General features: G+C 36.4%; 1 protein-coding gene across 1 annotated transcript in view; it reads left to right on the forward strand.

Moving 5' to 3' along the window:
• HMCN1 (hemicentin 1) overlaps window positions 1-25245 on the forward strand; it is a gene marked incomplete at both ends in the record, with an annotated part of 509757 nt that overhangs the window by 455708 nt on the left and 28804 nt on the right. Inside the window, 11 exons of the mRNA XM_084251187.1 lie at window positions 3234-3503; window positions 4531-4701; window positions 4834-5004; window positions 10232-10402; window positions 10578-10748; window positions 11385-11555; window positions 11856-12026; window positions 17448-17597; window positions 17880-18017; window positions 19131-19252; window positions 19869-20106. Of these exons, the coding sequence (XP_084107313.1) occupies window positions 3234-3503; window positions 4531-4701; window positions 4834-5004; window positions 10232-10402; window positions 10578-10748; window positions 11385-11555; window positions 11856-12026; window positions 17448-17597; window positions 17880-18017; window positions 19131-19252; window positions 19869-20106 (1944 nt within the window). The remainder of the gene's footprint in view (window positions 1-3233; window positions 3504-4530; window positions 4702-4833; window positions 5005-10231; window positions 10403-10577; window positions 10749-11384; window positions 11556-11855; window positions 12027-17447; window positions 17598-17879; window positions 18018-19130; window positions 19253-19868; window positions 20107-25245) is intronic.

Here is a 25245-nt window from a genome sequence, read left to right on the forward strand (position 1 = left end):
CATGGAGAGAGGAGGATATAATCTGCCACATTTCCCAAGTAAACATTATTTCTATGAAACCTCCCTTCCCTTTTTGTCCAGTGAATGGAGGGAGGCCATCACATGATTAGTCTCTCCTGGAAGGGGTCCTACTCACTGGTTCAAGAACAGCTATATTAGATCAGCTCATATGAACATACTAACAAGAAATTATTTTAAACAAATGAGGCACATAAAAAATCCATAATTGTAATTTGTTTAAAATTAATATTAAAGCACCAAAAGTAATGTCTTCATCTAGATAAAATCTTCATATTTAAGTAATCATTATGTGACTCATTGAATTAATAAAAGCTCAAAAGATGTATATGTGGAATTTTATTGAATTAATTTATAACCTTATGCAAGTTGAGATATTGAAATATGATATTTAAATTAAGATTCTCAGTTTTAAACAAAAATTATCCCCAGGTTCTGACAAAAAAATAGTGATTACCAGAAGAGAAAAGGAAGGGGCATGGGAGGTAGAGCTAAAGGGGATCAATTTGATAGTGGTACGTGGTAGAACTTTGGTGCTGGGTGTGTGTATTTATATTGAGGTATAAAGCTTTACTACTGAAATATATAATTTATTAAATCAATTTTTAAAATTTTCTGAGTTTTATTAGATACTTTTTTGCCTCTCATAATAACAGATAAGCTCATTCAGTCATTATGTTGTCATTCAGTGTTGAATGATTGGTCTGAGGCATTTACTTTATTCAACAACAGTTCATTGATTACATGTGTATCAGAGCACCAGAAGAGAAATTAACCCTCAGCCCAGGAAAGTTCCTGGAGTGAGGTTAATATAAACATCAAGTAGGAAAGCAATTATGTAGGATGATGTGAGCATACATGAATAATGCATTATGTGACACTCACAGAAGGATTCAAACCACATATGAAATATTTATTTTGTAAAGAACAACATAAAATACCAACTAGTTAATACCATGATAAAACACATTTTACTTCTATTTTTGTTTCATATTATACTTATTCCAGATTCATTCCTTGATCTAAAAATGCAGCCACCCCCCTGAATTATATGATATTCATCACTTCTCCATGAGCAAATCATTCTACCATTCAATTTAATCTCACCAAAACACTGCTTTCATCTTATGTTCTTTCACAAATATACACACTGCCCTTTATTTACCTATTCAAGTGTAAGCCCTTCTGATTTTCTTTTAAGATTTTAACAAAATGTTTACAACCTTGTACAGTATTACTCTCCCCAGTGATTCATCCTTTCAAAGCTAAATCCACATCTATGCTATTTTCTCCCCAAGTAGCCTCCCTTCTCCTAGATATAAGCTTACCCATTTTTGAAAATCCAATTCAAGTTGCTTTTCCCACATGAAGTCTCCCATACTGTGTTTCTTGACACTATTGAGCTGTGTAGAGATATAACAGTGTGTCAACAGCTTTTGCATTCTTTCTGAGAACTTCCCTCAATCAGCTAGCCTCAACTATAGGTTAACTTCTCCCTCCTTGACACCATTTTCTCCTGACTTTCTTCCCACTCAATCATCAGTTCTTAATATCATTTATCAATTTGACTTCTGTCCAACTCTTAATGATGCTGCAACAGTTTGTCTTTGGCCCTGTACATCTCGCTTTATACTGCAATCTTATCCATTCGTGAAAACTTACAAATCTGTATTTCTAACCCATGTCTCTATTTTGAGTTTGAGATATGGATATATCTACATCTAACATCTCCACATGAACCTTCCACAGATAACCTCAATCCCAACAGTTCTAAATGGATGCAAATCATCATTCTTTACTTATGTCCAATTAATCTGTCCCACATTTTTTCTATTGAATTGCCCAAATATATATTATATTTATACTGCAGACATAAATTCCTGTTTTTATTCAACACCACTCAATGGCAAAGTCCTGTCATTCCTTTTCTCCCCATTTCCAGTGACCTAGTTTTATTGGCTCTATTAAATTATTGCTGTCTATGCTCTCATATTTCCACACATTTACTTATTTTATAGTAAACTCTATTCTGCCCATTCTATTACTAAATTCTGTAGGTATATTATATTACAACTAATTACTTATGTGTCTATCATCAGAAGATTATGAGCTCCTTGAGACTAAAGATTATATGTTATCTCTGCCCTCAGCATCTAGCACAAAACTGTAGGTTTTTAAGATACATGTTTATTAAATGAATGAATGATGACCAGTGATAAAATAAGTTTATAATGATTCTTAACCATAAAAATAAGATAAGGGAAAGAAGTGAATATTCACCATGTAAAACACAGACAAAAACAATGACGACAACAAAAACATGCTAATACTATGCTAATACTATTGTGTATTTACCTGTGCTTACATCATCTTGTTGGAATCTAACAAGAGACTTCTGAAGTGACTGTTTTTTTTTTTTTAAATAATAAATTTTATTTTTATATTCCCCCATACAATTGCAAACGCCCCATTCTGACCCCAATCCTTCCCCTCCCGCCCCCCACCCCCCAAAAAGTGTCTCTGGTTCATAGTTTTTTGTTGATTTTGATTTTCACTTTCTTATATTCATTTTCCTGGTCCCTTATTTAAGTTTTCTAGATTCCTGCTATGAGTGAGACCATCCGGTATTTTTCTTTTTCTTTTTGGCTTATTTCGCTGAGCATGATCCCTTCCAGCGCCATCCATGTTGCTGCAAATTGCATGTGTTTATCTTTTTTGAATGCTGAGTAATATTCCATGGTATATATGTACCACATCTTCTTGATCCAGTCATCTATTTTTGGGCATTTGGGTTGTTTCCAAAGCTTAGCTATTGTAAACAGTGCTGCTATAAACATAAGGGTGCAGGTGCTCTTTGGAATTGATGTTTCTGTGTCCTTTGGGTAAATACCTAGGAGTGGAATTGCTGGATCATATGGAGTGACTGTTTTTAAGGATGCAAAGGTGAAGAGAGGTAGTAAAGGACAGAGATAGAATTTGAGTCCAGAGGCATACCTGCACATTCCATGCTCTGGTTAATCTGCTTGGAGAGTTTAATTTTTTGGCCTTTACTAAATGAAACGGTAATTTATCAATGTCAATTAAAACATTAGCAAGTAAGAAGCTATAATGTTTTATTAATAAATCAGCCCAATGATTTTTCAAATTGATTTTACTATGTATGATAAAAATAACTCCACAAAAAAATAAGAAACACAATGTGTGTTTTTTCATAGGTCCTCCTATTATCATCCTTGAACCAGTAGAAACTGTTGTTAATGCTGGTGGCAAAGTCACACTGAATTGTCAGGCAACTGGAGAACCTCACCCAACCATTACTTGGTCCCGCCAAGGGCACTCTATCACCTGGGATGACCGAGTTCACATGTTGTCCAACAACTCATTATATATCGCTGCTGCTCAGAAAGAAGATACATCTGAATATGAATGTGTGGCCCGAAACATGATGGGTTCTGTCCTTGTCAGAGTGCCAGTGACTGTCCAGGGTGAGTGTGGTCAGGTGGATGTCCATGTTAAACAGCACCTGGGGCAATCCCAATCTTGGAAATTATTAAACGTCTTAGCCTAAACTTCCTTTATCCTTAAGATACTGCTAGATTATGGAGAAAAGACAAAAATCACTTTGCAATTTATAGACTGAAGTGCCTCTGTTTTTAAAAGTAGCTCATGATCTGTCATTGTGCAACACCTGCCATTATTGTTCTCTTCATTAAATCTTGCCATTAAAAGCAACCAAATTATGATTCAGCAATATTTCTTGCACAAAGAAATGAAACAAATTATAGAATATTTACAAATCAGTAAACCGAGTAGTTAAAAGCCACTGAAATGCTTTTATGGTTTTTGTGCGAGCCTAGTCATTTGTTGGACAAAATATAATGCTCAGGACAGTATGCAAGAGAGAGCAACCATCTTGCTGGCTAGTCCTTCTACTTGTTAACAAGAACCTAGTCATTACTTAATTCTAAAGATCCTCTAATCTCATTTACAAATGTTACCCAGTCTTAGAAATCTCAAAAAAAAATATTATGGAAATTTTATGGATGTTTATGGAAATTTTGGCTCTGGAAAAAGATTGCTAGAATATGTCACAATGTTAACAGAATTTCCAGAACATAAAAAAATATGGATTGTAGCTATAAAATATCACGTTAGCAATTCAAAACCCCAAACTGAAATTTGGTTTCCAAACCAAGTGAAAGTTATTCTCGGAAATCAGTGCATATATTTTGCTTTAGAAAATGATTTACATGTATATAAACACAAAAGTTACACATATAATCTCTAACTCTTAGCAGCTATATCCAAGTGAGTCAGAACTGGAACTGGAAAGAAACTCCAGTTAGCTGAAGTTCTCTCGAGCTTAGATTTTATTTTACCATAAAGGAGAACATCCATAAGTAATTCCTCAGTAATCATAGATAAGCTTTAGATCCAGTACATATCTTTAATGAAATTAGATTTGCAATTTTTTACTTACTGAAGAGATAACTTATCATGTTTTGTTTGCAGTTCACGGTGGATTTTCCCAGTGGTCTGCCTGGAGATCCTGTAGTGTCACCTGTGGAAAAGGTATCCAGAAGAGGAGTCGCCTGTGCAACAACCCCTTTCCAGCCAACGGTGGGAAGCCTTGCCAAGGGTCAGATGCAGAAATGCGAAACTGTCAGCATAGGCTGTGTCCAGGTATCCTCTTTGTTCAACAGATATGCACATGCTCAATAGCTACTCGTTTCTGTCCCCTAACTATGGATAGTCTCGATGCTAGTATTTTCAATTGAAATATACCTAATGATGTCACGTTTCACCACTGAATAGTGGATGGCAGCTGGTCAGAATGGAGCCCTTGGGAAGAATGCACGAGGAGCTGTGGGCGTGGCAACCAAACCAGGGTCCGAACATGCAATAATCCAGCTGCTCAACATGGTGGGCGACCGTGTGATGGGAATGCTGTGGAAGTAATTATGTGCAACATTAGGCCTTGTCCAGGTGAGAATCCTCAATAATTAAAGCTTATCTATTTTCAACTCCTATAAACAGGTTATAGCTACCTTTTCTTTTCTGTTATGAAAAGATGTTTATATGGCCCCTTGAATATATTCATTCTCTGTGCTCTTCTGTGTCATAGATAAACTTGTGGAGTCATAACATTAATCAGTGTTAAGTAAAATACCTGTTTTAATTGAACCTGATGACTCTAAACTCTAGTGTGTTTTTAATCATGTAGAAAAAAAAAACCAAGTATTTGCAAAGTCATAGAATTTTAGAGGTAAGGAGGATCTTACCTCTATCACAACTATTTATTCTCAAGTGAGAAAAATGAAGCCTAGAGAAGTTAGATTCACCCAGAAACACACCACTGCTGAGGGGTAAGATAACAGCTACTGTTCACTGATTACCTACCACTAATCACTTAATATCTAAGTAGGAACCACGCTAGGTGCTTTGTATACATAATATTTTTTATTTTAAACAAGAACTCTGTAATACAGATATTTCAGGGCTTTTAAAGTCACTGAAATCAAACTTAAATAATCTTAAGCTGAAAATGCTACTTTCAGATATGATTGAATTCAAGGATTGGGCCAATGTTTTTACTAGCATGTTTTCCATCTCTTATGTCTACTTTCCTTTCTTTGACTTTATTCTCCATTAAACTCTTCCATGTGGTGGAAAAAATGACTACTGGCAGCTACTGGCTCAAGGGATTTTATAATCTAAGACCTCAGAGAAAAGAGTTCCTCCATCTCTCAGATCATATCAGCCTCTGAGAAGCAATGATTTTGTTTGGGTCCCATGCTCACCTCTGTACCAAACTGAGTCCAGAAGAAGGATATTTTGAAAGCCAGCTTGGATTCCAGGACCACCCTGTGTCAAAAAGGGTAGACTTATGGAGTAGAAAAACAGCTGATCATTCACCGAGTCACTGGGTCATTTCTTCATTCATCCAACAAATATTTATTGAGCACCTTCTCTATGCTCAAGCCCCTATTGTAATTGCTAGAGTTACAATGATGATAAAGATGATATCATTCAGATATTGATAAGCATGCTGAACAAACTCAAATAGTTGAAGTGATAGGCCACAACTGGGAGAGAGGCTTAGTTAGGACAGTAGAGAAAGGTATTTAGACATAACAAGATGAGATATTAATCCACTGTGTTGATTCTTATATCCTATTATTCAGATAAAAAATTAATATTCAGAAAATATATGACAATTCACTGAGGTTTATAGCACTAGTAAAAAGTGAATCAAGGATTTAAACCCAGATCAATCTGATTCCCAGCCCTATTCACTTAGATTCTGGGTATCTTGCTAAGCAGTTTAGAACTTCCGCTGTATTGCAAAAACAAAATACTGTCGTAAAATCTTAAATAAACCAAAAGCCAAAATTGCTTTCTTTTTATCCTGAACAGACAGAAAACTAATTATAATTGCATAATGATTCAAAGAAACAAGAACCAGAAATACTTGATTCAAGCAATCTTTGTGCAATTTGCCAGGTGTGATATCTATGTAATGAAAAGTTAAATGGTTTTATAAGTATCCTAAAATGTAAGTCAGGTTTTTGTTTTCTCTTCATGTTGAATAGCTGTTGGCTTACTGTTCTTTTAGAGTTTCTTTGGCTCTTTCCAGTCCCTGAATTGATTGAATTGTGCTATTATTTTGGCATAATGTCATTGGGTGTCCCAGAATCAACCAATGACAGTGTGTATCTTTTCCCAACTAAAAACTTAATGACATTATTATTGTTAGATGATATGAAACCTAATGAGACTGTTTATACTACAAAAATCATCAGATGTTACAAATCAAAATTTTCCTCCCAACTTCCAGAGGGGTGGTTGCCAAACATTTATCACTATACCTCTAACAAAGTGGACAGATGGCCTAGAATAATCTTTCTCATCCAAAGGACATGCTGCAATCTTAGGTACAAGAGGTTTTCTTTTTTTACATTGTTGGATGCACTTGCTGTATTTGGTTGAGGATATTTGTGTCTGTGTTCTTGAGAGACATTGACCTATAGTTTTCTTTTTGTAATGTGTTTGTTGGGTTTCAGTGTTAGGGTAATTATGACCTTATAGAATGTCTTAGGAAGAAACTCTTCTGCTTCCATCCTCTAAATAATGTAATAAAAAACTAGTGGAATTTCTTCCTCAAATGTTAAGCAGAATTCAACAGTGAATCAGAGGGGATTGGTGCTTTCTGTTACTTAATTAATTAACTCTTTAATGCTTGTAGGCCTATTCAGATTCTCTTTTTGTGTGAATTTTGGCAAGTTGTGCCTTTCAAGGAATTGATTTATTGCAAATAAATTATCAAAATGAGGATGTAGAGTCATTCATAATACTCCTTTCTGTTCTTCTAATATGAAGAGTGTTTTTTAAATGCCAATCCTTCCCTTAAAAACAGATTGATGTTTTCCGGGTTGGACTAGTCCATATCCACTTGAGAGTCATTGTCATAAAAAAATATTGTTGTCAATTAATTACAAATGAGAATTTTTAAAATATTTTTATTAAAGTAGCAATACATTATAATATTATATGTTTAGGTATGCATCTTAAAAATAAACATCTGTACGCACTACATTTAGCCCACCACCAAAAGTTCAATTCCATCCTTCACTGTACAATTAAACCCTTTTACTCAATTTACACACCCTCTTGCCCTCTCCCTTTGTAACCATGAATCAGTCTTATAATCTAAAAACTTATTTTGTTTTCTTTACTTCATTTGTTTTCTTCTTTCTCTGTGTACCACAATATGGTATTTTTCTTTCTCCATCTGATTTTTCTCATTGAGCGTAATATACTCTATCTCCATTCATGCTGTTGCAGATCGCAGGATTTCATATTTTTTTAATAGCTAAGTAGTATTTCATTGTTTATGTATATACTTTGTCTTCATCTGATCATCTATTCGTGGGCATTTAGATTGTTTCCAATGCTTGGATGTTATACATAATGCTTCAGTGAACATGGGAGTTCCTGTATTTCTTTGAATTCATGTTTTTATATTCTTCAGATAAACACCCAGAAATGGGACAACTGGATTATATGGAATTTCTATTTTTAATTTTTTTTGAGGACTCTCCCATGTGTGTTCCATAGTGGCTGCACCAATTAACATCCCCACCAACAGTAGCAAGGTTCCCTTCTCTCTACATCCTTGCCAGCACTCTGCATCCTTGGATAGCAGCTGTTCTCACAGGTGTGAGGTGATGTCTCATAATTGGTTTGATTTGAAGCAAATGAAAATTTTTGATGTGTATTTCTGAATTCAGTTAAGAACTTTGAGGGAAGAATGGCCATCCTCACTCATAGCTCACGCTTAGGTACTCTTGTGCGCCTTGCATGTTGACGCTTAACTTTTATCTATCAGCTCTTTACTCTGCACATCAGTCATACAATGTAGGTTCTTATCTACATTGTAGATCAAGAAACTTGGCACAGAGAAGTCAATGAACATGCCTAGCATCACACAGCTAGTAAGCTCAGCATGGTTATTCAGGCCAGGGTTTGTGTTCAGAGTCCCTGCTCCTAATCACTATGCTGTTCCAGAATCAGAACTGCAGTGCCAGATAACAACAATGCAATTATTATAGTTTGCATTTTTCTTCTCTACCAATTCTTCCATAGTTGTTTCCTTTTGTATCATGTAGAAACCCTGATATTTTATACCTACTCTGGTTTATATTATCATTCTTCCTATCATTCTGCTCATGTAAAAGAAAACTTTTAACTCTACCATACTTTATGTCATGAAATTCAATTCTGTTCAATGTCTGTATTGATTGTAAAAATTAAAAAGGGCTTCCACTGAAAACCTTTGCTTGTATGTAACAGATACTACACCGATAAAGGAATATATATCATCCAATTTTAATTCTTCAATAAAAAGCACATCCATGTATATGATTTTATAATATAAGAGGTGTGGGCTATTGTTAACCAAGAGTCATGAAAATGGAACATATTAAAGTAATTGGAGCAGCATAATTTTGAAAACATGTATTCTGTACATGAAGATTATGAGTGTCAGCAGTCAAAATTTATTAAGGAATAGTTTTGAATAGTATCTGCTATGTATCTGGAGGCTTTCTCTCTCTTTAGAATTACTCAAATACTTTTTAGGGCAAATACCTATCAGCTGAAATAAATTTATATGACTACATTTGCCTGTGTATACAAAATATAAAAAGATGCAGTCCTACTAGAAAACAGTTAATTAAAAGGAAATATAAGATATATTTTTAAATATTTTCTAAGCAAATAGCCCATTAACAATTTCATAACTTTGATTTCAGTTTAATCTATTGGCATTGTAAAGGTTGTGATAAGAGAATGGACAGAAGCTTCAGGTCCTACTTTGGTTCACATCTTCTTAAACCAGGTGACCACAGACATATCTTATGATCATGATACCTAAAAAGTACCCCGAAAACAAAAAACGGGACCTGATGCTGACTTTTACATAAGAAAACCATAGTGTTGATTCTCAGCCCAGCACCTGGCAGGAAATCACATAAGGTTGTTCCAGTCTTAGGGTCAGATGGTGTAATATGTTAGTTACCAAAAGGAAGGCCTTAATTATCATTTCGTGGAAACTACTGGTCAGTTTTTTCTGTTGTTTAGGAAGCAGGTGAGTGTGTTATTCAGAACTTTCAATTCACGAACATTACGTAACAGAGAAAATTTTTCAGAGTTACAACTGAGCAGACCATCATACTGAAAGACCCAAGTACATTTGTAAACATGTGGCTAAATCAGGCTTAAAGAGGTGGACTTCCTGTCTGGGATCCAAGTTACCATTGTGGAAATATTTGTGTTGTCCATAACCACATCTAGATCTGTTCAACAGCCTTTCTCCTAACATTCTGGTTACTTCAACTTTCCCAGAGCATGGTGCACAAACACTTAGATTGTGTTGATATATGGCAGTTTGGTTAAATTTAACTTTAATGAAATGCCTCCTTTGGATAATTTTAAGCATTTATATTGGCATTAGATAACTCTGCATTTCCCTTCAAAACCCAGTGAAAAGGAAAGAAGAAAAAATATCATTGCTGTTTCCTTTGGTTCAACTTTGATTATTTCAGCTTCTGGGCAAATTTAGCTCATTACTGAGAACATTTATTGATTTTCTATTTTTTTTTAACAAACATGGTTGCCTGACTTGAAGCTCTGTCTCTTGGTACATTTGTAGTTCATGGATCATGGGGTGCTTGGCAACCTTGGGGTGCATGCAGTGAAACTTGTGGAAAAGGTACCCAGATAAGAACAAGACTATGCAATAATCCACCACCATCGTTTGATGGATCCTACTGTGATGGAGCAGAAACTCAGATGCAAGTTTGCAATGAGAGACACTGTCCAGGTAGGAGAAGTACAATGTTTATAGCTTTAATAAATGAGTGTCTATCTCTTATTTAGGTTTCTAGTGTGTCAGTAAGAATCATTGTCAATAACAACATCATTCCACCCATCTATACCCAAGGTTTAAACTAATTGTTTTAAAGTAGTAAGAAAACAAATGTTTTTCTTTAATCCAGTTGATGGCAAGTGGGCCCCTTGGGCTCCTTGGAGTGCCTGCACTGTGTCCTGTGGAGGAGGCGCCAGACAGAGAATGAGGGACTGCTCTGACCCTGTTCCTCAGCATGGAGGGAGCATATGTGAAGGAACTGATGTCCAGAGTGATTTTTGTAATAGTGACCCTTGTCCAAGTGAGTGTTGGAAATAGTGAGTCAATGTTATACTTTCTTAAAAATTTCATTAAAGCCTTATGTCCCTAAAGTTATAGTATTCTATGACTTGATTCATCTACCTTTGGCATAGGATATTAAAATGTTGGATGTCTGCTGTTGTACCTGGATGGTACCATAGATGGCATTGATATATGTGGGCAAGGACTGTGTCCTGTTTCATTTAATCTATGTAGGACTAGCTGCAGAGTGCAAGGATGAGCGGATCCTTACATGCTCACTGTTAATGATGCTTTATGGAGGCAAGCACGTGCCTCTCTGCCTAATCAGCCACCACCCCAGAATTTTAGACCCAGCAGCATCTGACTCCACTGTATCCTGAATGTTACAGCCTTGACTCCTCAAGAGCAGAGACTTTGTCTCATTCATATCCTTCAGCTCCTGGAATACTGTAAGACTCAATAATTGTTAAATGGAATTGCAAAATCATTGGAATGTATAACCAGTTTCTAGTCAAAACAAGAGCTAAACAATCTACTTTTGGAAGTTGACTATTTATAGATTTGTATGTTTCTTTTCAGTTCCTGGGGAGACTCTTCCAATACTTTTTGGATGAAAGTCATTGTTTAGCACTTCTCCAATGGTTCTGTGTTGTAGCTCATGGTAACTGGAGTCCTTGGAGTAGCTGGGGAATATGCAGCCGGACATGTAATGGAGGGCAGATGAGACGGTACCGCACATGTGATAACCCTCGTCCTTCCAATGGAGGAAGAGCTTGTGGGGGCCCTGATTCCCAGATCCAGAGATGCAACATTGACATATGTCCTGGTGAGCTTCCCAACTCCTGGCAGTAGAATAAGTCAAGTATTTTACTTAGTGTTCATTGCAGCAACCCCATTCCTTCAGATTAGATTTTATTGAAATAATAATTTATTCTTCTGATACCATGAGGAGTCTACCCATCAGGTATTGCTGCTGTAGGGTACCAACCACCAAATCACTCATCGTCCACCCTCATAGGCCACTGTCCTTTCAGATTTTGAAATGAAAATGATATAGTCAGGAGCACCCTAAGTGTAGATTTCAAAACTAATTTATTAATATTGACCATTCCATTTGTGCTCATAGTGGATGGAAGTTGGGGGAACTGGCAGAGTTGGAGCCAGTGTTCTGTCTCTTGTGGTGGAGGTGAAAGGACTCGAAAGCGACTGTGCAACAATCCAGTACCTTCCAAAAGTGGTCGCTCCTGTCCAGGAGATTCTACTCAGATATCTAGGTGCAATATACAAGCATGTCCAGGTAAGTGACTAGGTTAGACTTTGGCAGGATCATTGCTAGTACATTTACAGCATTTGCAAATTAAAAAAGAGTGTCAGTCTGAACCCACAAATTACAAAACAGTGCCAACTCTGGGAAGAAGAATTAGGGAAAATGAGCTTTTCCCCCATTGTTAGTAACAGCTCTACACCAAAGTGCATGGCTGAATTTTAGCCTCTGATGACCCCCTTTCATGCTCTTTAGGAAAAGGATATGTTCTAGGGCCTCCCCTGTTGACACAGCAGTTGAGCGCTGGGCTGCGAAGCTGCCCGCAGCCTCTGCAGTGCCTGTTCGATCCCTGGCCGCCTGCCAGGGTCCCACATGGTGCGCAGACCTCTCCTGCCACCTGCTGCTTCCCTCAGCAGTGTACTTGTCAGTCTGCCTGTTCTGTTCCCTGCTCTGGCTCTGGTGAATTCTCTCACCCTCCCACACTTCTGACTGTACCCAGTGTTTGTATAAATAAATAAATAAATCTTTTTAAAAAATAAAAGGATATGTTCTGCACAGCCATAAATAACAGCCCTGGGCTTGCAGAGTTAAGAAGATGGTGGAAGAGTGTGCAAACTCGAACTGAGATGACAGGCTGAAAAATGAGGGCAGAATTTTAATATCTAACATAAAAACACAGTTGAGGGGCTATTCTTACATGGGCAGAATAGCCACAGGGACCCTGGAACCTGAGTGTGAGAGAACCTAAGTGTGGAAAATAAAAGAGAAGCCAATTCAGTTCATGGAAGGAAAGTATAAGAGTTCAAATACCATAACCCAAATCATGAACATGGATAGATATTATAATAGATGTAAAATTTCAGACACAATGAGAATCCTAGAGTTTATAGACCTTACAAAGGATATGCTGGAGAGGCATCCCTGGTGGTGCAAGGGGTTAAGTTGCAGCACTATGAAGCTATCCATCGCCACTGCAGCATGAGTTTGATCCCCGGCCAGGGAGCTACCCACTTGGTGCAGCAGACCTCTCCTGTCTCTCCCACTGCTCCCCTCAGGAGTGTATTTTAGTCAGTCTGCCTGTTATGCTCCCCACTCTGTCTCTGGTGAATCCTCTTAGCCCCCTCCTCTCTGGCCTGCACCCCAGCCCTTGTATGCATAAATAAATCTTTGGGAAAAAAAAAAAAAGTGTGCTGGAGTCTCAAGAAATATGGGTTATGTCTCGCCTCAGAGGACAGACTTTCTCAGTGCTGTCAGAAGATCAAAAGCAACAGTTTCAAATTGCTGAAGTGTGGAGATGTCTATTGGATTTTCAAAGCTTCACTGTTGCTTTAGTAATAAAATGTTCCTGAAAATCAAGCATGCCCCATTGGGCAAAGAAAAAAAGGAAGTTACATGAAAAGATTTATAAGATTTATGTTCAACATCCCTTATCATCAGGGAAACACAAATCAAAACCACACTGAAATACCACCTTACACCAGTAAGAATGGCACATATCAAAAAAACCAGCAACAACAAATGTTGGCGAGGATGTGGAGAAAAAAGGAACTCTCCTACATTGCTGGTGGGAGTGCGAACTGGTCCAACCACTATGGAAAGCTGTCTGGAGCTTCCTCAGTCTACTAAAAATGGAGCTACTATACGACCCTGCAATTCCACTACTAAGGATCTACCTAAAGGACACAAAAACATTGATTCAAAAAATTCACCTGCACACCTATACACCTATGTTTATTGCGGCACTATTTACAATAGGTAAAACCTAGAAACAACCCAAATGCCCAAAAACAGATGACTGGATCAAGAAGATGTGGCATATATACACAATGGAATAGTATTCAGCAATCAAAAAAGATAAACTCATGCCATTCACAGCAACGTGGATGGAGCTAGACAGAATTATGCTCAGTGAAATAAGCCAGAAGGAAAAAGAAAAAATATCGGATGGTTTCACTTATAACAGGAATATAGGAGAACCAAATAAGACATCAGTGTAAAAAATGATAACAGTACAAAACACAACAAAGCAAAAACAGACAATTATGAATCAGAGACATCCTGCAGGGGAGGAGGAGGGAGAAGGATCAGAGGGAAGGGGGTAGGAGCACAGGGGACTGTGGTGATGGTGCACGGGTGACTTGGGGAAGGAAATTCTATGGGGACTCAATCTAAGGGAGTGGAGGGAAGCAAATATTGTTTAAAAAATTAGAGAAAGGTAAAATAATTTAAAAAAAGATTTATAAGATCTACACAAACCAAAGGCCAAGTGCCTATCAGTCCACTTGCTCCCCAAGGGTGTTGAGGTGCTCACAAGTAGACATGGTGACAGTTCTAGTTTCAGTTGGGACATTTTGTAGCTTAACCCCTGAAGGTTCCAGGGTCCCTGTGGAAGAAAGGAATGCAAATAGGCAAACAATTTGAATTAGAGCCTGGCAGAAAATGTCAGGGACGCCCAACCAAAGAGGAGAAATCTGTTGAGAACTGGGGCTCAAGTTCCTCTGCAAGATTAGAGAACCAGGGTCAAATGGGAGGCCAAGTTCATTAATGATGACTCAGAAAACACAGTGAATTAGGCTCATCCCCCATCTGCTGAGGACTAACGGTAAGAATGGAAACGGCCCACTCGGGCCTGAATGGACCTGCTGCTTCTGCACCCTCTGCAGTGTGGTTCTCATCACACCCCGGGCTCTCTGCTCCTTTGAGTTTTCTAGATTTGGGAAGCCACCAAGTCTCAAAAGGGTGACACATGCTCTTTCCTCCACCTAGAAAGCCCTATTTCTGACTTCTCTGGCTCAGTTAACACATAAACTTTGTTCTAATCGCTACTCAATTTTTGCATCCTTTTCAGACTTCCCTGAGTAGTAGCTATGTTGTGCATTAGTACACTTCAATTTTACTTTTATTTATGGAATTCTAATTAATGTCTATAGCCCTAATCAGAGATAGGCTATATTAAGGAAAGCCTTGTATTAATTTTTTTCTTTAGTACCATTGTATCCTCAATATTTGATGAAAAATGAATCTAATCCAGAACATAGTGGCAGAACTGATGTAAGAAAATGTCTCTCACTCATAAACAAAGAAATGCAGGTTATCATGGTGAAATACCATATACCATACTTACTGGATTTTCTGAGATGAAATACAATAGTATTTCTCCCTAGTATATAATATATAATAATATCTAAAGCATATAGTAATTGTTTTAAAAAATAGATTCAAAAAAGGGTACCAAATAATGAAGATTTATAATTTCACTATTAATTTTTCCCCAATGTTTCCCTCTCTTGAAAAAGTATGCAATTCATTTCAAAGACATTCATCTTTTCCATTTAAATCCTTATATAGAGGGTTTGGACTTTTTTATTGAGATAACATTGGTTTACAACACAGTATATGATTTAGAGGCATAGGATGAACCCCTTTCGGTGTTGTTACCACATCACACCCACCACTGAGACACCTGTATTCCCAAACCATAGTCTATTGTGCTGCCTCCCTACTTTGCTCTTCCTCCTCCCCATCCTTCTCTGGTAACCTCAATTGTACAGTCAAATTTCTAGGATTTGTTATTGGTTTGGCTTTATCTGACTTTTTGTTTGGTTTCTCAATATTCCACATATAAATGATACCATCCAGTATTTGTCTTTCTTCTTCCGACTGACTTTGTTTAGCATAATCCCCTCCAGTCCCATCCATGTTGTTGAAGATGGCATGAGTTTATCTTTTTATAGCTAAGTAGTATTCCACTGTGTATATATACCACATTTTCCTATCCCACTCATCTGCCTTTGATATTTGATACTGTATCAAGTATCACTGTTCCTGTAGGTTGGCTATTATAAATAAACAGTGCTGCAGGGAACATAGGAGGGCATGTATCCCTTTGAATTGACTATATTGCTCTCTTCGTGTGGATACCTCAGAGTAGAATTGCTAGATCCTGTGATAGAACCATTTTTAATATTTTGAGAAATCTCCATGCAGTTTTCATAGGCGCTGAACCAGTCTATATTCTCACAAATGGCGTATGAGGGTTCCTTTTTCTCCACATCCTCACCAGCACTTGTTTCTGATCTTTTTGATATGCGTGAGCTGGTATCTCATTGTGGTTTTTGATTTGTATTTCCCTGATGATAACTGATGATAAGCCTTTATTCATATGCCTGGTGGCCATCTGTATGTTTCTTTGGAGAATTATTACTTAGTTCTCTATCCATTTTTTGATTAGGTTGTTTATTTTCTTTTTGTTGAGTTGTATGAGTTCTTTGTAAATCTTGTATATCAGCCCCTTGTCAGATGTATGGTGTGCAAATGGTAGAGTCTTAAAATCAAAGCAGAGCCAGAAAGATAGTCATTGCTAATAATTAAAAGACTTTTCTCTTTGAAGTTGAGTTTCAATTAGAATATAGGGATTCTTTATTAAAAAGATAGGTTAAAACTAAATGCATTTTGCTTTATCCTTGGTCTTAATGAATATGTAATAGTTATTCTTGACTCATAGTTTATTCACACCTATACTGTGTTTGTAACCAATAATTTTGTCAAACAATGGAAAGTGGCATAAAATTACTATATAGATGCTTTTTAAAAATATTTATACTTGTTTTCAACCTAATTGTCTTGGTATGAATTCTGTAGCACTGTCAAAAGAACAATATTCTCATATATTTCTCAACTTGAGCATTTTTCTCTGTGGGGTCTGTGTGCGTGTGTGTGTGTGAGTGTGTGTGTGTATGTATGTGGGTGTATGTGAGGTGAAGAACTTGATAAACCCTCCATTTGAACCCATGCTTGAACAATACCCTTAGATCCTCTTCATTTATATTGGCAGGGACCTGGTTGGGGACTTAATTGCTGTTTTGTTGGTAATCCCCACTTTCCCTCTGTGTTCTCACAAAGGGAGCAAGAGATGAAAGAACCAAGTTCTAAGCCAAACATGCTTATGTTCCAATCCTCATTCTGCCATTTCCTAACTGTGTAATAATGGAAAAGTCACTTTTCTCTGAACCTCATTTTCCAAGTCAGAAAATGACCTTAAAGGATTTTTGGTGGGATTAAAAGAGTTAAATTATTTTCAATGCTTACTGTATTTCATGACATGCTCAATAAACTCACATTATTATCATCCTTTCATCATCGTCATCATCGTCAGTGAACACATACTTTATTTTGGTTTGGGGGCTGAAGCTAATTGTATTCTTTGGATTCTAAAATAATACCATGATGTGCCTTAATTGGAAGGACCCTAGATTTATGTGGGATGATGAGTGTTACATGAAAGTAGAATGTTTTCAAAGCTTATTTATTCCACTCTTAAATTCAGATGTCGTACAATCTTTGAAATGTTTGAGAGAAGATTTATAGAATCTTTGAATTACTGGCCTTCTTTTCACCCGTGTAATGTTGATGAAATGTTTCTTTATCCAAGAATGTTTTTTCTTCCCCCAATAGGTGGACCCCAGCATGCCAGAGGAAGTATTATTGGAAATATTAATGATGTTGAATTTGGAATTGCTTTCCTTAATGCCACCATAACAGATAGTCCAACTTCTGATACTAGAATCATACATGCAAAAATTACCAATGTCCCTCGAAGTCTTGGTTAGTGCCTTTGCTTATAAAAGTTGTTAATAAACCTACTTTGAAAAACTTATGTATTATTCTTTTATTATTTCTTCTTAAAATGTCTAAAACATGCTGTTATTAAATGATCAATATAATAGTCCTTGTAATATAATAGTCCTTGTATAATAGTTCTAGCCCAAACATAAGCTTCATATTTATTTTGTTCTTATCCTATTATAATAGGAATAATATGTTATAAAGACAATAATAACACTGAAGTATAAATATTTTGCTTTATAACCTATTCTTTTACTTTAGGCCCAGCAATGAGAAAGATAGTTTCTATTCTGAATCCCATTTATTGGACAACAGCAAAGGAAATAGGGGAAGCAGTCAATGGTTTCACTCTCACCAATGCAGTCTTCAAGAGAGAAACTCAAGTGGAGTTTGCAACTGGTTAGTGCCAGCTGAACTTAATATTCTCTTACTATAAATCAAATCAAAAAATGATTGTTTTAAAAGTTAGTGGTAAGAACAAATATATGTTCCCACAAAGAGCAATTTCAAAGTTTTTGATGCCATCTTATCATAAATAATATAAAAGCTATATCGTTTTTTCCTGTAAATTTATACTGACTTGGGTCTATAAGAGGCCATGTGTTTTAAAACCTATACTGATTTTTATACACCCCCCAAGTTTTTTTTTGTCTGTTCTCTAGAGTTTTAAAAACCAAAGAGAACAGGAAAAGGAGTCATTACTTGTGATCCAAGACTTCTGTCTTTGAAATTGAGATTCAATTAGGATGCCTTTAGGAAATCTTCATCAGAAGGATGGAAATAAATAATACAACCAAAACTAAAGACTTTTTGCTTTATCCTTAGTCTTAATGTATTAACTATTCATTGCCCTTTTCAAGTGCATGCAGGTTTTTGTAGACCTCCTTTTCAAGTCTCTTCAAAGGTAGGAAGTCCCCGACAGCAATTGTCTTTAAGGAAGATGGGCCAAGGGAGAGCATACTTTCAGTCAAACTGCAGAACACACGAGTGGGTCTGTGGGTAGCCCTCCACTGCTAAGATGCCATTTCACTACTTCCTGAAGAAGCAGGAACAACAAGTCCGGTGGCCACACTTGTATTTATTGCCTTTCTGCCTGGGAAAGCTGCCCTTTGACAGGCAATTCATTTCTGTGAATTGCGTTGTTATTACTTGAGTTTAAATTGTGGACTCCTTCACATAATCATATGCTACATTTTTGCTACAGAAAAAGAAGTTTTAGAACTAATAGTTCAATCAACCTAACTCTTTAATTTGGGGAATAACTTCTAATTCAATTCTCTTATCATCTTTCATTATTCAAGTTTGAGTTGAAATGGCATAGTTGTATATAAATCTGCTAGGTTTACACAGTCCTTTTTTTAATTTTTTACATTTTTATTGACATAAATTGAGATTATAAAATTAAACAGGTTTCAGGTGTATGTCATTATAAATGTATATATTACATTATGTTCATCTAAATCACAAATCATGTGTGTTTTGCTGTTAAAATGAATGGCTTGCAATTCCCAGGGGAAGTCTTACGGATGACTCACATCGCCCGTGGCTTGGATTCTGATGGTGCTTTGCTGCTGGATGTTGTTGTGAATGGTTATGTCTTACAGCTCCAGTCACCTGCTGAAATTGCTATAAAGGTAACTCACCTTCACTATGTCATGGGGCTATGGTAATAATAAGAGTGTGAGTCAAAGGTTCACAGAAAGAACACAGAGACTTGTGTTATTTCCCTTGTTTCCTGTGGGGGAATAAATGTCTTAGCCACTAAAGTTCCAAATGCTGAGCTGGTGTTGGTTTAAAAGTCCTCCAGTCCAAGTCTTCATAATGTCTTAGTAGTTTTATTACCTGCTTATCAGGACTGAGATCATGGCTATGTTGATTTAAGCCACTTGTTCAATGTTCTCCAAAGAAAATAGTAACTTATGCATAAAAGTTTGTGCATAATATCCGTTAAAGTATTTCAGAAATTAATGAATGATAATAATCACCCTTTCACATGTTTTCTTTATTCTTCACCTATAACTTTGAATCCCTTATTAAACTATTATTTATGGCAGCAAAATAGTAAAACTAATATAATTATAATTGAAAGCTTTTACCTTTACTTCCTACACACAGTGCTATACAATTACAATTTCATTAAGAGCTGTATAACCCCTAAGCTTTTTTTTCTCGTTCTCCCCACCCCCCACCCCCATCAAAAACAAAGTAGAATGAGTCATTCTGATCATCAAATCTGTATTGTCTCCTTAGGATTACACAGAAGACTACATCCAAACAGGCCCTGGGCAGCTGTATGCCCACTCCACCCGTCTGTTTACCATTGATGGCATCAGTGTCCCCTACACATGGAACCACACCATTTTCTATGATGAGTCCCGAGGCAGAATGCCTTTCTTGGTAGAAACACTTCATGCATCCTCTGTGGAATCTGACTACAACCAGTTAGAAGAGACTTTGGGTTTTAAAATCCATGCTTCAATCTCCAAAGGTAATTTGGTTGCAGGAAAGGTCAGCTCTTTCTGCCATCAAGCCTTCCTAAAAGGGTAAAAAGAATGGCATTGACATCATTTGAAATAAGATCACAGTGTAGATCTGACACAGTAGAGCCAGGCCTGTGGTCTATGTATATGGTAGGTGAAGCCAGTGGCGAAGTCAGTCCAACCAGAATTTTGCTACATTAGGTTTTAATATGCTTCTTCATAGAGCAGAGCAGAGTTGTAAATGTTCCGCTCTGTATATGCAGAGAGGCTTAAAAATGTATAGTTAATCAGAATAATTTCTCTTTGAGTATTAAAGTCTCTGTTCTTCTAAATCTTATCAATATCAAGGAATTTTTTAAATTCCTGAAATGTAAAGGTATTTCTTAATCTAAACTCATCCACAAAAATTTCCACATTTTAAAAGCAACTTTTAAACACCGCACAGCAGTAATTTTTCATCTATATTCCATTTTCCAAATGGAATTCTACAGGCCAGGAGCCCACTGGCCCACTCTGCCATGGTTTTCTTTGGTGTGTCCATCGTGTGAGAGTGCCTTCTCGCCCATAAGAGACACTGCAACAATTAACATTCTGTAGTCTGTGGGGTTTTGATGCTAGCAAATACTTGCATGTAGTGATGTTATAGAAGCTAACTTTTTTTTCCTCGAGGGAGCATTGACCTATAACACCATGTAGTCTTCAGGTGTATGAATCTACATTTGTACATACTACATCAGACTCATCACCAGAATTCTGATTTCTGCCCACCACCACACAGCTGACCCCTTTTACTTGATTTATCCATCCCATTTCTACCTTCTCCTCTCTAATCACCATTTTGCTCATATAATGTCAATTTTTGTTTGATTTGATCATTTATTTTGTTTCTTACCTACCACATACAAGTGAAGTCTTACAGCATTTGTCTTTCTCCATCAGATTTACTTCATTTTGCATAAATACCCTCTAGGTCCATTCAGATTGCTATAGGACAAGATTTCATCTTACTTTTTAGCTGAGTAGTGTGTATTGTGTGCATATTTTATATATCTGCCACATCTTCTTCATCTGTCGGTGAGCACTGGTTATTTCCATGCTTGACTATAATGAATAATGCTGCAATAAACATAAGAATGCATGTATCTCTTCAAAATACTATTTTCATGTTCTTCAGATAAATACCCAGATATTGAATGGCTGAATCAGATGGTATTGCTATTCTCAGTTTTTTGAGGCTTCCCCATATTATTTTCCATAGTGACTGCACAAATTTCATTCCCACCAACAGTGTACAAGTGTTCGGTTTCCTTTTCTCCATATCCTCACCAATACTTTTTTTTTTCCTAATCCTTTCTAATAATAGTCACTCTTACAGAAGCTGTCTCATGGTCTTGATTTGCATTTCCAGGATAACAAGAGATGACTAACCTCTTTTCTTGTGCCTGTGGGCCATCTGTTTGTCTTCTTTGGAGAAGTATCTATTCAGATCCTCTACATATTGTTAATTGGGTATTTAGTTGTTTTTGTTGTTAAGTTTCATAAGCTATTTATATATTTTGGACATTAACCCTCTTTAGTCATTAACTATTTGAATGACTTTAACTTTTAAGTTTGGACTCTATGAATATACTTAAAATGTGGTGTTGACCTTGTGAATTGTGTTTTACTGTGTGCTGGTATTCCCAAAATAGAGCCAAGTAGATTTGAAACAATATCATTTTTTTTGTCCTGCTCAGCAGGTATACTAAAAATTCATTTTCACTTTTTACTCCTGCTTTCATCAGTTGTATATATGAGTATTTTCTTCTTTACTACTTATCAGAACAGCTTTGTCAAACTTGATGTACTAGTAATCAAGGAGTGGGTGTTCATACTTTTTGAGATAATCATAGATTTGTGAAGCCTCATACCCAGTGGGGTCCAAAGCCCCACATCTCCTCCACCTCATTGTACTATGGTTTTTTGTTCAGGCCACTTGGAAAAAAAGGAAAAAGTCACAAGCATGAAGTGTTATGTTTTTTCTTCCCCAATAGTGTCTATTTTTTCAAATCTAACCTATGTTTCTACTTTTTCCAATACTCCATATAATTAGAAAATATAACTTGACACAATGCTTTCATTAAAAATGAATTTATACCGGGCCTCCCCTGGTGGCGCAGCGGTTGAGCTCTGAGCTGCGAAGCTGCCTGCAGCCTCTGCAGCACTGGTTCCATCCCCGGCCGCCGGCGAGGGTCCCAGATGGCACGCAGACCTCTCCTGCCGCCCGCTGCTCCCCTCAGCAGTGTACTTGTCAGTCTGCCTGTTCTGTTCCCTGCTCTGGCTCTGGTGAATTCTCTCACTCTCCCGCGCTTCTGACTATACCCAGTGCTTGTATAAATAAATAAATAAATATTAAAAAAAATTTAAAAAAAATGAATTTATACCATCTGAGACTAAATGAATTGAAACCATTTTTGAAAAGTCATACATACTTTCTCCCCAATCCTGTAGATGTTCTATGCTTTATTTAAACTTCGTGATGTGTATAAGGATGTTGTTGGGGGATTTGGGTTCCCCTATAGAAGAAATACACTATAGGTTATTTAAAGCCCCTTACTTACCTTAGAATACTGTGAAGTTATCAGTTACATCTGATATATATGTCCGTTTGTTGACATTATTCCTGTGAATTACAATTGTCTACCTGTAATTTGGTTTGAGTGACCGACCACAAGGGGGCAGGCTTGCATTCTCAGTAGCTCACCCACCATGTTCTATTTTATGTTGGACCTTGACTAGAGCTACCGTTACAATGCAATTAGATCACCTAGAGATCTTGATGAACGTTTATATTTCTGGTCATCGAGTTTTGTTTTAACTCACCCAAAGTAGAGTCTTTGATTCTGCATTCTTAACACAGCTCCTAAATGATTCTAATGTATCTGGCCTACGTACTGGTAATTGTAAACTACATGTTAATACAAGTCACTTGCAAATGAATCTCATCAAGTACAAATTTTCTATCTTTAAAAGCAAGTGTATTTTTTAAATTTATTTCTGAAACATAACTACAAATATTTTAAATTCATGAAAGAAAAAATTATAAAGGGAAAATGTACACCAAGAAAAAATATTTGCATCAAATGTTATAGACAACTATGATTAATCTAAATATATACAAGACTCTTAAAAATCAACAAGAAAAAGGTAAACACCCCAATAGAAAACATACATCAAGACTATGATAGGAAATTCACAAAGGAAGAAATAATAATGATAAAATAAATATGATAAGCTATTTACTCTCATTGAAAACCAAAGAAATACAAATTAAAACAATGGAATACCACACCCAACCATCATCGTCAGAAATGAAAAAATATGATAGTCACAGGTATTGAAGGGGCATAGGGAGATGAACACCCCTGTACAAGGGCAGCAGGGGGTTTAAATATGTTGGACATTTCTGGAAGGCAGTATGTATCAGCAGCTTTTCAAATACTCAAGACTTTTCAGTTATCTTACTCTAGGAGTCTGGCCAATGATGAATGCTCAGGAAGTTACTTATAATTGAAAAATTATTAATAAATATCCTGTAAGTCAGAATCAAATATGTACATCATGGTAGGACTGTATGATAAGTTCTTAAACAATGATTAAAAAATTAGCTCATCTATTAATTTTAAAATATTTGTTGAGGGCCTACTGAGGACTAGACACAGTTCTAGGAATTAACAATATAATTGTAAACAGTGACAAAGTTGTGCATGACATAGTAGTGACTGAAAAGCAGTTTAATACGATCCAAACCTAGGTTGCCCGCTTTGCATTAATTATAAGGAAACCTTTAAACTGGTTAAGACACAGATTTCTAGACCTCTTCCTTTGTAATTCTCACTGGAATGTTGGACTAACAAATATATATTTTTAATAAGCTCCAAGAGAATTTATGATCAGCCAAGTTTGGCAATTATTAATCTATACAGTAAGAGTCTGACTTATTTGTCTAACTTATTGAAGTATTTTAAGTTTCAGATATGCATTATTCTAAATCATTGTCTATATACACTACATGAAATCATTGTCTATATATACTACATTGTCTATATATACTAATTTCATCACTGAAAGTCCAGTTCCACATGACTCACTCAGTTCCTCATCTGAAAATCTGATATGGTGGGAGTAGGCGAACTGTGAGAAATAAATGAAATAAGCACACAAAGCTTATGGTCCTTACTATGTGTCTCTTGGTTCCCATGCAATAATCATTTAGTGATACACTAGAGAATTTTCTAACCCGTCCATCCATATTCCCAACCTCCAGCACATGTAGGCAGACCTGGATTCTTTCAGTGTCATTTTCACACTTAGTGTAGAAAGGGATCACGGGCCTCTATTTTCTGTTCAAGGTTTTAGATGAGAAGGTTTTTGCCATTTTTAATGCCTAGAAATAGTAAATAGGGCTCTACTTTCCTATTCAAGGAAATAGTTTTCCCTGAGTAGTTTTTCTTACACCCTCCAAATACATAAAATAGTTATGAACATTTTCATGTCCTCAACAGGGCACAAGCATTGAATTGATCATCACATTCTCTCCAAACTAGAATGAATTGAAGATATTTTCTGATGCCAGCATCACCTCTATGAAGTGCACCTAAAACAACAATAAAAAGCAATAATGCATTTAAAATTGAAAGAAAATCTAAGATAACTTCTAAGAGATCCAGTATGAATTAAATAAAATCTCCATTTAGATTTAGAAACACTGATTATGTTAGCAATTGTGTGTGTGTTTGTGTGTGTGAGAGAGGTTATTTTGGTAATTTGAAAGAGGAGTTTATTTAACTTTCTGCAGGTCAATAATGTTTGAAAAATATTTGCAAAACTACTGTAATCAAGACAGAGTTATTTACTTTCTCAGGAAAATCATTGCCTAATTAACATTATTCTTACTAATACGTTTTATTTCTGACAGCTAACTTATAATTGTTCTAACATATACACCTGTTTCCCATTGGTTCAATTACATGGAAAGGAAAACTGTTGGCCATACAGGGGGACTTTGACCCAGATGCTCCCTACTGCACATGGTGAAGAAATTACAAAAGGACAGGATCTCTTCAGTAGAGTTTCAGTTTTTCACTGACACATATTAAGTGGCTTGA

The sequence above is a fragment of the Talpa europaea genome (assembly GCF_964194135.1).
Source record: "Talpa europaea genome assembly, chromosome: 12".
NCBI lineage: Eukaryota > Metazoa > Chordata > Mammalia > Eulipotyphla > Talpidae > Talpa > Talpa europaea.